The 17,276-nt window shown below is 35.2% G+C and overlaps 1 protein-coding gene across 4 annotated transcripts in view; it reads left to right on the forward strand.

Annotated features, from left to right (window-relative positions):
* The window catches only part of DGKH (diacylglycerol kinase eta), a 159,938-nt gene that overhangs the window by 102,412 nt on the left and 40,250 nt on the right, over nt 1-17,276 (forward strand). For 3 of the 4 annotated variants that reach the window (XM_045566816.1, XM_045566814.1, XM_045566815.1), the window contains 7 exons: nt 449-574; nt 3,573-3,675; nt 4,924-5,083; nt 6,788-6,896; nt 7,032-7,171; nt 11,063-11,147; nt 15,319-15,404. In XM_045566816.1, the coding sequence (XP_045422772.1) occupies nt 449-574; nt 3,573-3,675; nt 4,924-5,083; nt 6,788-6,896; nt 7,032-7,171; nt 11,063-11,147; nt 15,319-15,404 (809 nt within the window). The remainder of the gene's footprint in view (nt 1-448; nt 575-3,572; nt 3,676-4,923; nt 5,084-6,787; nt 6,897-7,031; nt 7,172-11,062; nt 11,148-15,318; nt 15,405-17,276) is intronic. The other variant, XM_045566817.1, reaches the window with a different exon arrangement.

Genomic DNA, 17,276 nt, shown 5'->3' on the forward strand with positions numbered 1-17,276 from the left:
TGGCTGTTGTGCTAGGCTGGTGTTTAGACCTTTTATCTGACAAACTGAGATATTCTTTAAGGCATAGCTTAGATGTTCACTCTCCAGCTTTTGGGGCCTCCTCTCCGCAGTACTTCCCCACCTTCACAACCTTGCTGCCATTGCATCATGCATATTAGTCTCTGATAACACTTAGTGATCACATTATCATAATCCCTTTACATGCCTTTCTCCTCAGCTAGGTTGCTACCTGAATCTCAGAGGAGAGGGCTTTTGTCCTACTTACTTTTGTGTCCTTGTAGGGTTCAGGTATAATAGATGCTCAGTAAATGTGGGGTGAATGAGTGAATGCCATGCATTATATGTATTAGCAATTGCCTAGTGTGAGAAGTCATTCAGCACCTTCCCTAGGGTGAGCATGGTATCTGCCGTGTCTTCACTCTGGCTGCCCTTTCTTTCTGCTCCACAGGTCGCCATGCCTCACCAGTGGCTCGAGGGCAACTTGCCCGTGAGCGCCAAATGTGCTGTCTGTGACAAAACGTGCGGCAGTGTTCTCCGTCTACAAGATTGGAAATGCCTTTGGTGTAAAACAATGGTGAGGGCTTTGGAATTATTTCATTGTTTTTAATTAGCTTCTTTCCCCAACTTTGTCAACTATGTGGTTTACAGGTAAAGCAAAGAATTTGTGGCAGAGCAGAGTCTGGTAATGCACACCCCCTATTGTGACTTTTTTCTTTTCTTAAAGTGTATTTCTTCCAATACGATCATGTTTTCTAATGCCCTTTTTGTAATACTTACTCTTGTCCATATATTTCCTGTGTCTCAGGATCTCTTTCCTACGGTTGTATTGATTTTCATTTTGCTTTATCCACACAGAGGTTTGCTATTTTCAAACCTGTTCTGCCACCTGTTGTACACAGAAAGCCCTTCCCTGGTGTGTCACCAAATTTTGGTTGACATGCAAAATGTAATTTTGCTACAACCCCGTGTGTGTCCTCTGACAGACGGAACACTGAGTTTTATAGTCCATGCACTGATGTAATTTAAATTATATACATTTATATTAAATAAGTAAATATTTAAACACTTCTTTGCATGTGCAAGAAAGAGGTGAAAAGCACGTACATCGTAATGTGGAGCCAGCCGCAAGGAATGGTCTCATGCTGGACGTGGCGAGGACAGTGCCTCTGGGCTGCGTGACGGCAGTCAGAGCAGGAAGGAGGCCACACAGACAGTGGCGTGGGGTTGAAAGCCACAGGGTGAGGAAGCCCTAGCTGTAAGCGCTCATCTCAGCACTGAACGATGCTGTCCTTCAATGACAGTGATCGCCTTGCACTGGGGCTGATCTGTTTGGTGTTCTTTAGAGTCTTGTAGTCTTAAAGTTGCCGGCCCAAATTTGGAAGACAGCCCTAAATTTAGAAAGGTGGAAAAACTGCTGCTTGTGGTAAGTATGGTATAGATCAGCAAACGTAAGGGATTGTGAGGGTGATGTGTTGATTTCCTAATCAATGAGATTGTCCCCATGGGCCACAAAAGAAAAGAAATCCTACATCTTTTCAGTTCAGCCTGACAGTTAATCTGTGTTTCTTTTTAAATTTTAAGTCAAATGTGATTCTTTTTGCCTTCATGTTTTTGTTATCCTTCATCAGTTGCCTCTTTTATTAGCCATAGGTGTGTTACTTTTTATTTCTCTTGTGCAATTTACTATATAGACTGTAATAGATGTCTCTTATACCATTTTCTGTTTTAAAGGAGTGCTACCCATAAATGAGATTTTAAATCATCATCCCACCTAAGATTTCTTTTTGGGGGGACAACCACTGACAGCATTACCTGCTATCTTTATCAGTCTATACATTTACTCAAGTCTATTTTTCTACTTCTAGAGCTTCAGCTGTTCATTTACAACCTATTAGAAAACATACCATGTATGTGATGAATTATTTTAGAAAGGTTTTATATAAGTTGTCTTTCCTTGCCATATATATATATATGTGTGTGTGTATGTGTATATACGCGTATATAATCAACTTTTATTTAGTCAGTAGTTTGAACTCTCCTAACTTTAACAGTAGGAATTAATTAGGTTTTTTACTTGCTCATTCTACTCACCCCTAATTTAAAAAAAATTCACAAATAGAATAGCAGTGGTATTACAGGTGATAAAAGGAGGGCATTCTGGAATGTCTTTTCCCTCTTTTTTCCTGGCAAACTCAAATCTCATCTTCATTGTGACATCCTTCCTGCTTCTCCCTATTTAAGTTAGATATACCTGTAATACCTAGCTTGGTCTTGCACTTTCTATACACTATCATCTATCTGCTTATGTATTAATATTATTTTGCCTTTGAAATATGCATTTCTAACATCAGGATATGTAGTGCCTTAAACATAATCATCCAGTTAAAAAAAAAAAACAAACCAAGCCCAAAAGCCCGTAGTTCCACATCCCTAATGAGTCAACTCATAATTTTAATTTTTCTAGCTGTTGTCAGTCTCTCGACATAGTTTTACCTTTTCTGTAAAAATAGTGAAGATACAATTTTATCTTTTGCTTTACTCATTTTGCATTATTTTAAATATCTTTGTTTTGCACCGTGATTCTCATACATTTTTAATTCCTTTCAAGACTATCTGTGCATGCTAATTTTTCTAAAATGCATTTGGGTTGTTAATTATTGTAATTCATAATAGGAAACTGTCCAAAAACAGGTCAGTAGCAGAATAAGAATCATTACTGAATTTCAGTTATTCTCTTAAAAGTCTTGAAAAATACAGGTTTAATTAGTGTGCTCATTTTCTAAAAGGACTAACAAAATAAGGCCATATTAAATGAGTGCTTGATGAAGTGTCTGCTTGTGCTGGTTAAAACATATAAAAGGCTCTCTAGCTAAGTACACAAAATATTCTAAATTGCCTGGGTCCTACTCACTAAGTTAGCCCCACTTTTGTTCTGAAAAATATCTTGAGTGACCCTGAAATCTTCAGGACATTTACTGAGTACCTAGTATGGCTGTTACTTGCCTTTCCCTCGCAGAGCAACAGTCTAACTGCGAAAATAGGCATAGGCATCCTTGTAATATAATAATAAGAAAAGATCATAAAAGAAATGTGAATAGAAAGTTATAGGATTACTGCAGACAGAGCAGGCACATTACAGATTTTATTTGTTTTTATTAAATTCTATAAGAATTTTATAAGGTAGATGTCACCAATTAATTTTTTTGGACAGTGATATTGATATACTGGTTAGCTTCCCAGCTTTCCCTCTTTCCCTTTCTTCTTCCCTTCTTCCCTTTTTCTCTTTTTCCCTCCCTTTCTCTTTTCCTCTCTCTTTGCCCTGTCTACACTCCTTCTCCTTGCTTTCACCAGATATTCATTGACCATATATTCTTTCCTGAGACAATCACAAAGGTAGACTACATAAACCCAAATCAAATTCCCATGCCTGAAATGTTTAATCTGTTCCTTAGAAGCATGAATATTGTGTCATTAAAGCAGTTTATGAATTACTGAACATTTTGTGACACAGTTGACTCTAGATCATCAAATTTATTTTTATGATTCTTGAAGGTTTATTTGTTTGTTATTAGGTACACACTGCCTGCAAAGATTTATACCATCCTATATGTCCGCTTGGCCAATGTAAAGTATCTATCATACCTCCAATTGCACTAAACAGCACTGATTCCGATGGTATGTAGCAGTAGTGTAAGTATGTATATTTCTGGTATATTTAATGTTGATATGTACATTTATTTTCCTAGAATAAATATAACTGTAATTGGTTACTCTGGTCAGTTTTTATAAAATAATTCCATTTAAATTGCTGAACAGTACATTTAAAAGAATTTTGAAAGACTATATTTAAATGAAAGTTGTAACATAGCTATTAACATGTTGGTGAGATTACTGTGTATAAGTCTTTTAGATTTAATGTTTCAGTAAATAAAATAAGATCATTATTCTCTATGGAAATGCAATCTGAAAACGTTAATTTTTATAAGCGTTTTTCCCCTGCATAATTGAAACTTCCCATTAGCATGGCTGTTATTAAAATCTATTTTCCTATAATTTCATTACAGGAATTTATATTCCTATAATGTACCTTTTCCAGAATTTTACAACTTAATTGTAAGTGCTGAGGAACCCCTTTACAACATTGATTTTGGGATAGCATACTAATAACTTCCTTTTAAACAAGCCATGTTACAACTAAGCAAGCCGTATCACAAAAGGCTTTTACCATTTAATATGCCATTTTATATAAGAGACTTGAGCAACCGTGGATTTTGGTATCCATGGGGGTCTTGGAGCCAATTCTCCATGGATACCAAGGGAGGACTGTACTATTTTTAATGTCCTGCATTGATATCATTCTTTATGTTTTTCAAACTTTTTATATCATTTATGCCAATGGATATCTTGGATATAAGGATATAAACCTCAAAAGATGTGATCTTTTTTAGCCTGTGCTATTAACAGGTCTTTCCCCCCTGCACTAATAGATCAAGGTTCTTTTGTTTACTGTAAATTTAAAAATGTTTTCTCAGGCCTCAGCAAGGAGGAGTTAAAATATTTTAAAATACTGAATATGAACATATGAATTCTTTGACAAATGTGAATTTATGGACTGTGACTAGTTTTTCTTATAATTAAGTCTAGTTAAGGTGATTGGTATATCTCAAATTATCTGTGATTAATACTTTTATTGATATCATCTTTGGTATGGTTTTCATTATGCAGCATATTTTTAAAAAGATAAGTTCTATATTCTTAGTATGTAGATAATTAACCTATCTCCATTTTGGAAGCTACATTATAATGTTTCAGTAATAAACAACATTCTTTGTTTTAATGAATCTATCTTCTTTTCTCTGAATGTTACTAATTCAAAAGAGAAAGCTGTATGTATTGATCGTGTATTGTGTTTTTTTTTAACAGGTTTCTGTAGAGCCACGTTTTCATTCTGTGTTAGTCCTCTATTGGTTTTTGTCAATTCTAAGAGTGGAGATAATCAGGGAGTAAAGTTCCTGCGTCGTTTTAAACAGTTGCTAAATCCGGCTCAGGTGTTTGATTTAATGAATGGAGGTCCTCATTTAGGGTAATTGATTACTGATAAATTGTATTTGAATGAAATGTCACAGTATGCATGAAATGTGTCTGGCTTTTCAGCTCATGAAAATCGTAGATTCCTCTAGACTCCCTCCCTTTTTAAAGCTCTAATGATAAGTTTTAACACCAACTTTTTGATAGTTCTACAACTGCTTTATATAAATTCCAAAATTTATATTGAAACTGACAAATTTCAAAATTTGTTTAGAAAATGTTTTAGAATATATCCTGTATCAAACAATACTGTTTGTTTAGCTGCAAGAAAGATCAACTTGCCTAAATAGTAGAGTACAAAAATAACATTAGAAAATGATTTGCCCAGAAGGCTAATATTGATTTATATGTGGTATAAATAATCAATTATTTCACCAAAGTACAGGTACTATCATGAATCTCAAGGACAGTTTCTTAGACTCAGTTCATGTAAAATAACAAAGAAATACTTCTGTTGACTGTTCTTTTTAACTTTTTGGAATGTCATTACTTAAAATCTGAAAAAAAAATTAACTAAATATTTTCATTGAGGGAAATATACCTTGAGGAACTTTTAATGTATTTTTATTGTATGTATATGATTTTTCTTAAGGGTCGCTATTGTGTTTTCAGTCTCCATGTGATTTACTTAGGCCAACTCAGCTTTTCTCTTGGGTTCCACTATTACCTTAAAGCATGAACCCAGAAGTAGAAATAGGGATTTTAGATACCAGTGCCTCAAAAGGCCTTTCATGTTTTATATGACATTTTCCTCGGTCTTTGTGCCTCTTTTCACTTTTGTCCCTTCAGGATCTGCCTTCCTGTGTCTAGTGCCTTTTTCTTGCCAAGTCTCTGGCCTTTGTGGCCCCATGGGTGTGGGTCTTCTCCTTGGCACCCACCTTCTTTCTTTTCTCCATGCACATCCTTCCTGTCCTCTGCTGGGGGCCTAGAGTTTCCTCCTCTATCCTCTCTTCTCCCCTTCTTTGTCTCTGCCATTCTGGGGCGGTTTTATCTCCTTTTCCAACACATTCGCTTTATAATCCTTTCTAGTTCCATGGTCGTATAGTCTTGATATTTATTTTTCCCATTCATCTGCTAAGACTCCAAGGATCTCTTTGTGAAACTTCTTGAGATTGATCCTTTAATACATTTTTCAGATTTTCCACAATACTTGGGGTGTACAAAGGTACTTGTAGGAAATGAGATGTGTCAAAAGTTGAGATGAAGGAAGATAAAAGTAAAGGATTGGCCTGAGAATGGGAGAAGAGGAGGAGGAAAAGTGAGTTGAGGGTTCTAAGAGTGGTATTTAATACACTGGTCTCTTTAGGAACTGCCCAAGTGCCACTCAGCACACCAGCACCCTGGTACCCTATTCTTAAGGGAATAACTTATCCTTGTAATGGAAAGGGAAAAACCACTACTTTCACCATCTCGTATGACTTTACCTTTCCCTATCTCTGCTGCTTTTTTGTTTTCTTATTCCTCACTCCTCTTTTCTCCTAATTTTATCTTCACTTCTACTTATAATTCCCTTTACTGCTTATGATTCAGAAGTTTTTCTTGAGTTAAAATTTCACCTAATTTTTACAGTATAATTAATACGTAGGAGGAGTTCTTATATTTAATCTGAACGTGAAGACCAATAAATACAGAATAGCAAAGAATTGAGGAAAATGGTTTTTATTTCTTTATACTAAAATGAAATGCTTTTTGCTTTCAGCTTAAGATTATTTCAGAAGTTTGACAATTTCCGGATTCTTGTGTGTGGAGGAGATGGAAGTGTAGGTTGGGTTTTGTCAGAAATCGATAAGCTCAACTTGAACAAACAGGCAAGTGCTAATTCTTTTTATGGCTAGTTAACGTGAATGCATGCTAACATATTTACCAGGGGGGTGCAGAGCAGAAATGCAATAGCTCCTATTTCTCAACTTGTCTGAACGTCTCCCTGTTGTGCCGTCTTTTAGTGTCAGCTGGGAGTACTGCCTTTGGGTACAGGAAATGACCTTGCTCGAGTTCTTGGCTGGGGAGGCTCATATGATGATGACACCCAGCTTCCTCAGATACTCGAGAAGCTGGAACGGGCCAGTACGAAAATGCTGGACAGGTAAGAACGCATTCTTTGCTAATAGTAGATTGAAAATGGCATACTGAAATAATTTTTTAGAAATTTAAATTTTGCTGACTAGAAGTCCCACGAAGGCAGAGATTTCCTGGTCTTGTCCACTGTTTCATCCCCGAGATGGATGGAGAACAGGCCCTGGCACGGAGAAGATGCTCCATGAAGGTGTTTTTTTGAGTGAATGAATGAATTGTAAAAAAAAACTAGTCCGATGAACCCATTATTTTAGTGATAGAAGAGTATGTTGATACTATTTACTTTTATTTACTATTCAGGTCAGAAAGCTAAAATAATTAAATTTTTTGGGGGGGCTTTTGATATGCATAATAGGTAGGCTCCCATTACTTTGCAGTTTCAGAAAAGCTAAAAAAGTCTTTAGATTTTGGAACACAGCTTTTTCATGCCGAAAGCTGTGTCTCTCGGTAAAAACAAAAACAAAAACAAAACACTGTTATATTTATTAGAATATCTTTTTAAAATCATGCATATTAAGAATAAGCCAGGTGCAGTAGCTGACACCTATAATCCCAGTACTTTGGGAGGCCAAGGAAGAAGGATCACTTGAGCCCAGGAGTTCGAGACCAGCTTCAGTAACATAGAGAGACCCCCTCGATGCAAAAAATAAAAAAATTAGCCAGGCCTAGTGGCTTGCGCCTGTACTCCCAGCTATTCGGGAGGCTGAGCCAGGAAGATCCCTTGAGCCCAGGAGTTTGACGTTGCAGTGAGCTATATGATCACACCACTGCATTCCAGCCCAGGCAACAGTGAGACCCTGTCTCAAAAAAAAAAAAAAAAAAAGAATGAATTAACCCAACAAAGAACTAAATATTTAAAAAAAAAAAAAATCCTTTCCTAAGGACAGGGAAGTATTAGGAAGACAGTTTCAAATGAGTAACTGCCACTGGGTTTATGCTGTTCCTGATCACATCTCTTAACTACTTTCTCTCTGAATGTCCATGTATAGAAAAGAAATCACAATGTGTGTACCCTGAGCATTATGGAGGAGGTGTTAAAATTTGGGAAGAGGGAGCAACAGGACTCAGTTAGCTGTAACTCTCCACCCTCTGCCATAAGCAGAAGACAAATGTCAAAATATCATTATAAACTTGAGCTTACATGAATCAAAATGACTTTGATAGAATTAGCCATCTGTGGAACTCTTCCCGAAAATAACAAAATCTCATCAGGGAGCCACCAATCTAAAATGTAATTACTCTAAGACGAGGAGCTATAACCTAATTAATTGTAACCTTGCCTGTCATAAGGTAACAACGGGTGATTCTTTTGTGGACAGAGTATTTTAAAAGAGCTGGGCAGTAGAGCGTTTGTGTTTATCCAAAATGCGTGTGTGAGAGGGACACTCCAGTAGTTTGTGTGCATAAAGGTTTATAATCTAATGTGGCGCTGGATTTAGTCTTTAAAAGAGCTTGGAGGTTAGAAAAGGAAAAGGTAACTATGTGAAGTGATGGATATGTTAATTAGCATTATGGTGGTGATTATTTCACCATGTATATGTATGTCAAAACATCAAGTTTGTAGACCTTAAATATATATAATTTTTATTTGTCAGCTATGCCTTACTAAAGCTGGGGGAAAAAACTGGAAATAAATAAATAAAATCACAATTATGTGTAAAAGAGCCTGGAGGTGACTTTCCAGACAACTGTCAAATTCTGTGTTTACCAAACACAAAGTATTTTAAATGCTCTCTTTATTGCACATTTAAAGATCACTCTCACTTCATCCTAGGAAAAGGTGTTAGGCATTTCCTCCACCCTGGGTATGTGCTTTTCCCTGGTGTGTTACAGAAAATCACTTCTCCAGTGTTTAGCCAAGAAACAGCAACCGTCAGTGAAATACCCCTTGATACCTGCAGGCTTGGAAAAAACACAAGAAAAAAAAATTCAAAGGGGATTCAAAAACCTAGAAATATTATTAGAAACATAAGCATATTTTGTTCTCGTGTTTTCCTTATTGATTTGCTGTTTGTAAAGAGCAGGTGAAAAAAATCATTGTTTAATATTCCAAATTATATAAGGTTTTCCTATATTGATTTATTTGATTCTCAAAACAACACTGTGGGTGGCTCAGAATAGCATTGTTATGACTCTTTTATAAAGATGGAAATTGAAGTTTATAGAGACAATGGGAGTAAAAGCAACTAGTAATTTTGTCTGCCTGGCATATCTACTAGTTGCTTTACTTTATATCTCTCATTTAATCATCACTGTACTCTCAGAGATAGCTAATATTGTCCTATCCATTTTTCTAGTAAAAAAGCTAAGGAGGTTTTTACATTGTCTAAGTTACATAGCTAACAAGTGATCAAACTGGCACCATAAACCAGAATCCCAAGGTCTTTCCTCAACATTGCACTCTCTCCCCTTTAATGCATGGAAGTGCCAGATGGGTGCTTAGCTTCTGGCCTGTAACTCTGCTTAGCTGGTACCAATAATTCATCTCTTCCTCACTCTTTCATCTCTTGCTGCCACTTTCTCCTGTTTCATTTGCTCCAACCATTTCCTTTTGAAGGGAAAGGTATAACCTGGAAGGTGCAAGGAACTTAGACATTTGATGTTCCCATTTCTTCAGCTGTCTTTTGACCTGAGAAGTATCTCCAGCTATAAGGAGCTTGACTTTTATGCTTCCAATCACAGTTTGCCCTGTTTGGATATTTATAAAGTTTAATTGTTTTGTTTATTTGCATTATGCCTGTTTTCTGCACTAGAATGTAAGCTTCATTAGGGAAGCCTTACTCACCCTTGTGTTTCCAGACCGTGTCTGTCACTTTGGGATGCTCAATATTATATATCTGTTGCTTGGATGAATGAATGAATGGGTGGGTGGATGAATGGCTTTTGGTGCTCAAATATAAATTTCTTTATAGTATTTTCATGTCAGGAGTTGAATAGTAGCGCTATTCAGTTTACATATCCTAACATATATGTCTGTTGGGGAGTTTTCTGGGAATGTTGATTTTTATGCAAAGATTTATTCTCATTAGTGTTAATGATACACTAGGCTCTGTTTAAATACTGATCTTGGGATTTTCCTGTAGGTTCTATTACTGGTTTCAGCTGTGTTATGCTTTTCTTAAAATTAATGTTACAGTACTGCTTTTATTATGCTTTGTTTCTGTATAAAATCTTTATTTCACATCTTTTTATAATATTAGTCTATGATAATGTTCTTGCCTACTTTTTCTTCCCAAATCTGGAAATTATTATTTTAGATAGAAGACTGGGCATATTCTGAGTTGATTGCTTTCCTCTAACACCAAGTGATTCAATATTTGCTTTGAAATTAATACTTATAGCTAATTGAAATAAATTTGCTTCAATTATATATTATTAATATTTCCCCATTAATCCCATCCTTATATTCATTCTTTTTTAATTTAAGAAGGAATATTTCACTAATTTTCTTTTCGTAGGTAGTATGCATTTATTTAATTTAGGACATTGTTTTAGAACTTTGGATTGTGACTCATTGGTATTATAATTTGTCATCTAGTAAGTAAATAATGAGCATTTGAAAAGTAGAATGGAAAAGTCAGAATACATTGCACCTAATGGAGAAGGGAAAGTGTTATTACATACGTACATTTTTTACTGTGGGCCATGGCTGTAAAACATTTGGAAGCCACTAATAAGAAAAATGGTAAGATGTGGAAATCATAAATTCAATATTTTATGAAATGACCAAAATTCCATCTCTTTTCCCATTTTTGGCCATTTTAAGATACAATAAACCATAGTTCATGAACATAAGTACATAAGTATGTATATATATATGTGTATATATATATATATATGAGATGGGAACAGTTTATTGAATTTTAAAGGAATTTTAGAACGAAGATTTTTCTCCCTTCAGGTGGAGTATAATGACGTATGAACTCAAATTGCCACCAAAGGCTTCTCTACTTCCAGGACCTCCAGAAGCATCAGAAGAATTTTATGTAAGACTTAACCCTTTTTCTATTTGTCATTTAGAATGGGAGTAACTATCTTGAAAAAAAAATGAGAAAACTCGTGAGAAATGGTAACATGTTTATTTAATTTTATTTTTATTTTTTGGAGTACGGTCCCATTAGCTACTTGTAGTCCTCTCCTTCGGAGTGAAGAATCCTGAAGGTCTAGGTTAGAGTCCTTCCATGACCACTCACACTGGGCACGTGAACTTAGTCCAGTCACTGGCCTTCCTGAACCTCTGTTACTTCTCTCTAAAATGAGGCTACAAAACTGTGAGGATTAAATGACATAACAAATGTGGGTAAAGCACTGGGCATGCAGTTCTCCCTAAATATTCTACCTGCCTGTTTCCTTTTTATCAGCAGAGCTCCAGGATGGCCAGCTGGTAACAGCTCCCTGATAGCTTGTACTCAGCTTCTGCATTGGCCGGGAACACCCATGTGATTGTTAGGTATTAGCCCAGCTCCCTTAAACAATCTCCAAGCACACCAATACTCTGGCCAGAATATCATACAACTTCCCTCTTACTGCTTTGCCTGCTCTTTGGAGGGGGCAGTAGGACAGGTCTCCGGGTTAAGCCTGTTGACCCACATAAAACAAAGGAAGAAAGAGCCCACTTCATTCTATCCCTGCCACAAACCACAGAGGACTAAAGTTTTTAGACGTTTTTTAAAGATTCAGCATTCTGATTAAACCTCAAAGCAGTGGAGATTTAAAACAGAACCTGACTTTCAAAGGATTATTTTCTGACTCATTAAGACCATTTGATCTGTGAAAGCTTATTTTTGCCTTTAGGGAAATGTATCCGTTTATTTTACAGTAGAAATCTTTGTTTTGTCATTAAGAAAATTATGATCTTGTCAAAACTAAGGCAAGGGATGATAACCAGAAATACGGGGCTGTTCCTTAGAGAAGATAATTGCATTTTTAAAACTTTTTCTGACATAAAAGTAGCAAAAACTGCTTCTAAAAAATTTTGAAAATACAAAATTATATGAAAAAGAAAATAAAAGTCACTTATAGTAACGTCACCCAGAGATAATCTCTATTAAAGATTAATATATTTGCTACTTTATTCCAAGCAGCATTTTTAGTTGTAATATTATTCTGACTATAAACATAATACATGTTTTTATAGAAACCAGTCTTTTTTCTTAATTGCATTTTTGTAAATGCCATTAATTTTCTTTCCAAAAAGACAAAAAGGGGAATTCTTTTGTTCCACATACCTCTAAAATATCTTTTTCCTAGAATATTAAATAAAGGTAGATAATTTACTTTTATCACTTACATATAGTCACTAAATATGAGGTACAATTGTAAGAATGTGAAGGGAATCTAATTGTTTTAGTGCAAAAGGGTTTCAAATGAAACTTTATTTTTTTATTTTTTTTATTTATTTATTTATTTTTTTTTGAGACAGAGTGTCACTCTGTTGCCCAGGCTAGAGTGAGTGCCGTGGCATCAGCCTAGCTCACAGCAACCTCAAACTCCTGGGCTTAAGCGATCCTACTGCCTCAGCCTCCCGAGTTGCTGGGACTACAGGCATGTGCCACCATGCCCGGCTAATTTTTTTTCTATATATATATTTTTAGCTGTCCATATAGTTTCTTTCTATTTTTTTAGTAGAGACGGGGTCTCGTTCTTGCTCAGGCTGGTCTCGAACTCCTGAGCTCACACAATCCGCCCGCCTCGGCCTCCCAAGTGCTAGGATTACAGGCTTGAGCCACCGCGCCCGGCCGAAACTTTATTTTTTTAAACTTATTTTTATAGTAAATGGATAGCATACTTTAAGATTACAGATTAAATGATGTTTGGAATGGCCCTGACTAGGGTCTGAACACCTGGCTGACACCAGGAATGCACTTTACTATGTGTGACTTTTTCACCTTGAAAACTGCAATAAAAGTAAGCTAAACCTTCCTTCTTAGCGTGAGTGTATGCAGCTGTGGGTCTTAGGCAAATCACTCAACTCAGCTAAATTTCAGGTTCCTTGACTGTAAAACATGACAATTAAAGGGGTACATATACACAAAGTGCTTAATCCTAGTATCTGGTACACAATACAGAATGTTAACTCATTATTACTTACCTTCCTGACCCTGCTAAGTGACTACACGGTAGGTTAATAAGTGATATCAATAATTTTGTCCTTTCCACAGTGGTTATTTTATTTTCCTCTGAAAGAAGTTGTATTTTTGTCTTTGAATTATTTTTAATGGACAAAAACTTGGGTTTTTAAGTGTAAGTTTCACATGGTTTTAATCAAATGGCATCAATTAATTAACTGACATTAATTAATTCATTAATTAATGGCATTAATGATCATTTAAAATATTTTCTATGCTGTAGAGAAAAATATCTGAAAAATGTTTTTCTTTTTTGCATTTTTAGATATATTTTCCTTTTTGTGATCTTAACTTGTAAAGATGCAGTTTTTAGTGTTCAAACAAAGAGATCAATAGAGTGGATTTGCGGGTCAGTACAATATTGTGTGTAACTTCGGAGTTCCTGCCGTCCCCTCCTTTCTTTGATGTAAAATTGCTTTCCCATATTGTGGTCTGCCTTTGAAGGATGGAAGGTAGAAATTTAAAAGAGTAACATACGGACCTGACTACCCACTGGTGGAATTGAATGTAAATTAGCAATGAGATTCCTCTGGGAAGAGGCTAGTCAGGAAGGCTTTATGTAGGGAGGGATGTTAATTGAATCTTCAATAAAGTGTGAATAAACTGATGCTAATTGGTAAAAAGCAGTGAAAAGACATCTGAGTCAGGCAGAAGAGCATCAGAGGCCAGCTTGCATAGTGTAGACCATTTATAGTAGAAAAGTTTGAGCTGTGTGACGTCCAGTATCATTTGATGCAAACATTTGATGGAAGGCTCTAAATACGAGGCTGTTTAAATGTTGCATACATTTTTACATATTGGGAAGATGTGTTCTTTCAACAAGATGTTAAAATTTGAGTCAAACAGAAAGAGAGTATGGACACTTTTGGCATTTTGATTATTTTATTATTTAAGGGAAATATTTATTTACATGATTGTATGACAGTGCCTTAAACATTTTGAAAAGCTTTTTATTGAATTATACCTACAGAAAAGTGCACATATCATAAACATACAGCTTGATAAATTTTCACAAACTAAACAAACCTATGTAATCAACACCGAGGACAGCATTCAAGTACCCCATGCTGTCACTATACACACCTCCCACCCCAATAACCACTATCCTGACAGCATGGATTAGTTTCATCTGTTTTTGTACTTTATAAAATAAAATCACTTTTTATGCTCTCTTGTTTCATTATCCTTTCACTCAACATTGTGTTTGATTTATCTACATTGTGGCATAGCTTTAAATCATTCATTGTCATTGTCCTGTCATATTCCATTATACAAATATACTACAGCTTGTCATTCCTTCTATTATTGAATGAATACTGCTGTGAACATTCTAGTACATGTCTTTTGGTGAACACACATCTGCATTTCTTTTGGGTATATATGTAGAAGTGAATTTCTGAATCCTGTGGCATTAATGCATATGTTCACCTTTAATAGACACTATCAAATAGTTTTCTAGGGTATTTTTATCAATTTGCACTCCCATCAGCAGTGCATGAGAGTTCTATAGTTCCACAGCCTTGCTAGCACCTGGCATTTTCCATTTGTGGTTTTCCTTCTAGCCATTCTGGTGTATATACAGGATAGTGGTACCACATTGAGGTTTTAGTTTGCGCTTGCCTGGCGGCTGATGAGCGTGAATACTTTTTCATCTGCTTATGGACCATTTGCGTGTTCTCGTATTTAAATTTCTAGTGTTTTGCTCATTTTTTTATTAGGTTGGCTTTTATTACACTAACTTATAGAAATTCTTTGTATTAATATATTCTGGTATTTGACCTTTTAAAATTTTTTAAAAAGGTTTTTATGGGTTTTTCTAAGAATTTAAATTAAAGGATTCCAAAAACCAGAAGTCTTTCAAAGAAAGGAAATATTTATTTGTTCTGCATAGCTATTCTTTTATATATTTCATCATAGCTGTTGCCCTGTCTTACATGTGGCATGAATGGTTCCATTTCTGGAGCAGTAATAACTGAGTTGTATAAATGCCAGCACTAGTAATACAGTGTAGGTTTTTTTCTTTTTTCAGATGACAATTTATGAAGACTCAGTGGCAACTCATCTTACAAAAATCCTCAATTCTGATGAACACGCAGTGGTCATATCATCTGCCAAGTGAGTTGTGGACTTTAAGTCATGAAATAATTATATGGTGAAAATGAAAGGGAAGCTGGTTCCTACCATTTACGTCATCTCTTTGTGATTTTTCTTTCCAAAAAATATCTGTGAAGTAGTTTATAGAATTAGATATACTAAATTTGAATTGATTTTTTAAAATCACGTTAGCATCTTATTTGCACTGGAGTATATTTAGAGGGTATATTTTTTGATGCTTAATTTGAAACATTTTTGTCAAAAAGGTATAATAAGTGTCTAGAGATTAATTAACCTAAATGTCTATTTAAGGAAGTGTTTCTGATTAATTATAATATGGAAAACACATTTCATTATAATTCATTATTTCCATAAACATTACTATTTAGGACTGTTTACATCAGTAAAATGAAAGCAATGGTGAGGTTTTTCAAAATGACATTTCTCAGCATGTTTACATTGCATAATTATATTTTAATTCAAATTTATCAGATTTTAGTTAAGTTGATTCCGTACGTGGAGCCAAAGCTACTTACTTGATGTTATTATCCCAAATGTTGCCTGGCTGGAATTTAGAATTTAGTTTTGAAGCTTGCTATGCTGATGTCAAGAGAACTGGAAAGCCAACTAGAGGAAGGGGGTAAAACAACTGAAATTTTCAATTGATAAGCAAAAGGATGCTTACAAGATCTGGCTTAGCAAGAAAGTATCACTATTATACAGAAAGAGAGGAGAAAAAGAAGGGGAAGAAGGAAAGAAAGGGAGTGGGAAAGTGGTGAAGGAAAAATATACAAATTTTAGTATATTATGTACTTAATTTGCAAATAATCGAGAAAAGACAAGAGAAGTCATTATAAACAAATTTGCTTGTGACAAAAGTACAACTGTGACAATTGCTTTTGATGACACATCCTCCAGGAATAGGAAGCAGAACTGAACAATAGGAAAAAGAGTTGAATGGCTTAGGGCATGGGGAAGCACACTGGTTGGCCCAGGCAGAGGTGGGCCTCTGTTTAGGGGGCAGTGCTGCTAGTTGGTTTATGTTTGGTTGTTTGGATGGTTTTTTTTAATGTTGTATTGCTTTGTGGAGAAATACACAAGTCTCTAGTTTGTCCCAGGCCTCAGCACTCCCTATTGTCTTTCTTATCCCAGGTCCAATTCATACACCTTAATTTGCCTGTTCCTTGTAGATGTTTGAGTTTGGTGCCTTTAACTTGTGAATCAAATGTGTCTTTATAGGACATTTCAGAGGACATTGCTAGGAAAGATAGAAAAGTGAAATGGAAGCTTATTTAAGGTATAATGAGTTATAAAATAATTTTTTTTGTTTTAATATAGTTAAGTAAATATTTTATCTGGCCACCTTTTATAGTTTGAGTGTTAACAGAGCCTTTATATTGACTTTCATGTGTTTGATTAACTGCCTCCCATACATTTTATATGTTTTTAATTAAATGGAATTCATGTTATGAAATTTCAGCAGATGCAAACAGGCTGGTTATAGCAGCCACACCTTTCTTTCCCTGTCATTTTTAATCTTAATACCTGTGTAGTCCCTGGGTAGTATAACATTTTTAACAGTGGAAATATTTTCTCAAATAAAATCTTACACAGAATTCCAATATTAAAAAAATTAAAATTCTGGTTTTTGGTATTAATAAATTGAATAAGATTGAATTATTAGTCACCAATGAGAAAAATTAAGCAATAAGGTTATAGATGACAATTAAAATCTTATATTCAATGCAGCTTCCAATATTTCTGTATTTTATTTTGGTTACATGATTGTAAGGAAATTGTCTTCAGTTAAATAAAAATGGCAGAGGATGCTTTAGTCCAATATTTGCACAAAAACTAGCGAATTCTAAAGTCAAAGTTAACATATTATGTCTC

The sequence above is a fragment of the Lemur catta genome, chromosome 13, assembly GCF_020740605.2.
Source record: "Lemur catta isolate mLemCat1 chromosome 13, mLemCat1.pri, whole genome shotgun sequence".
Classification (NCBI taxonomy): Eukaryota; Metazoa; Chordata; class Mammalia; order Primates; family Lemuridae; genus Lemur; species Lemur catta.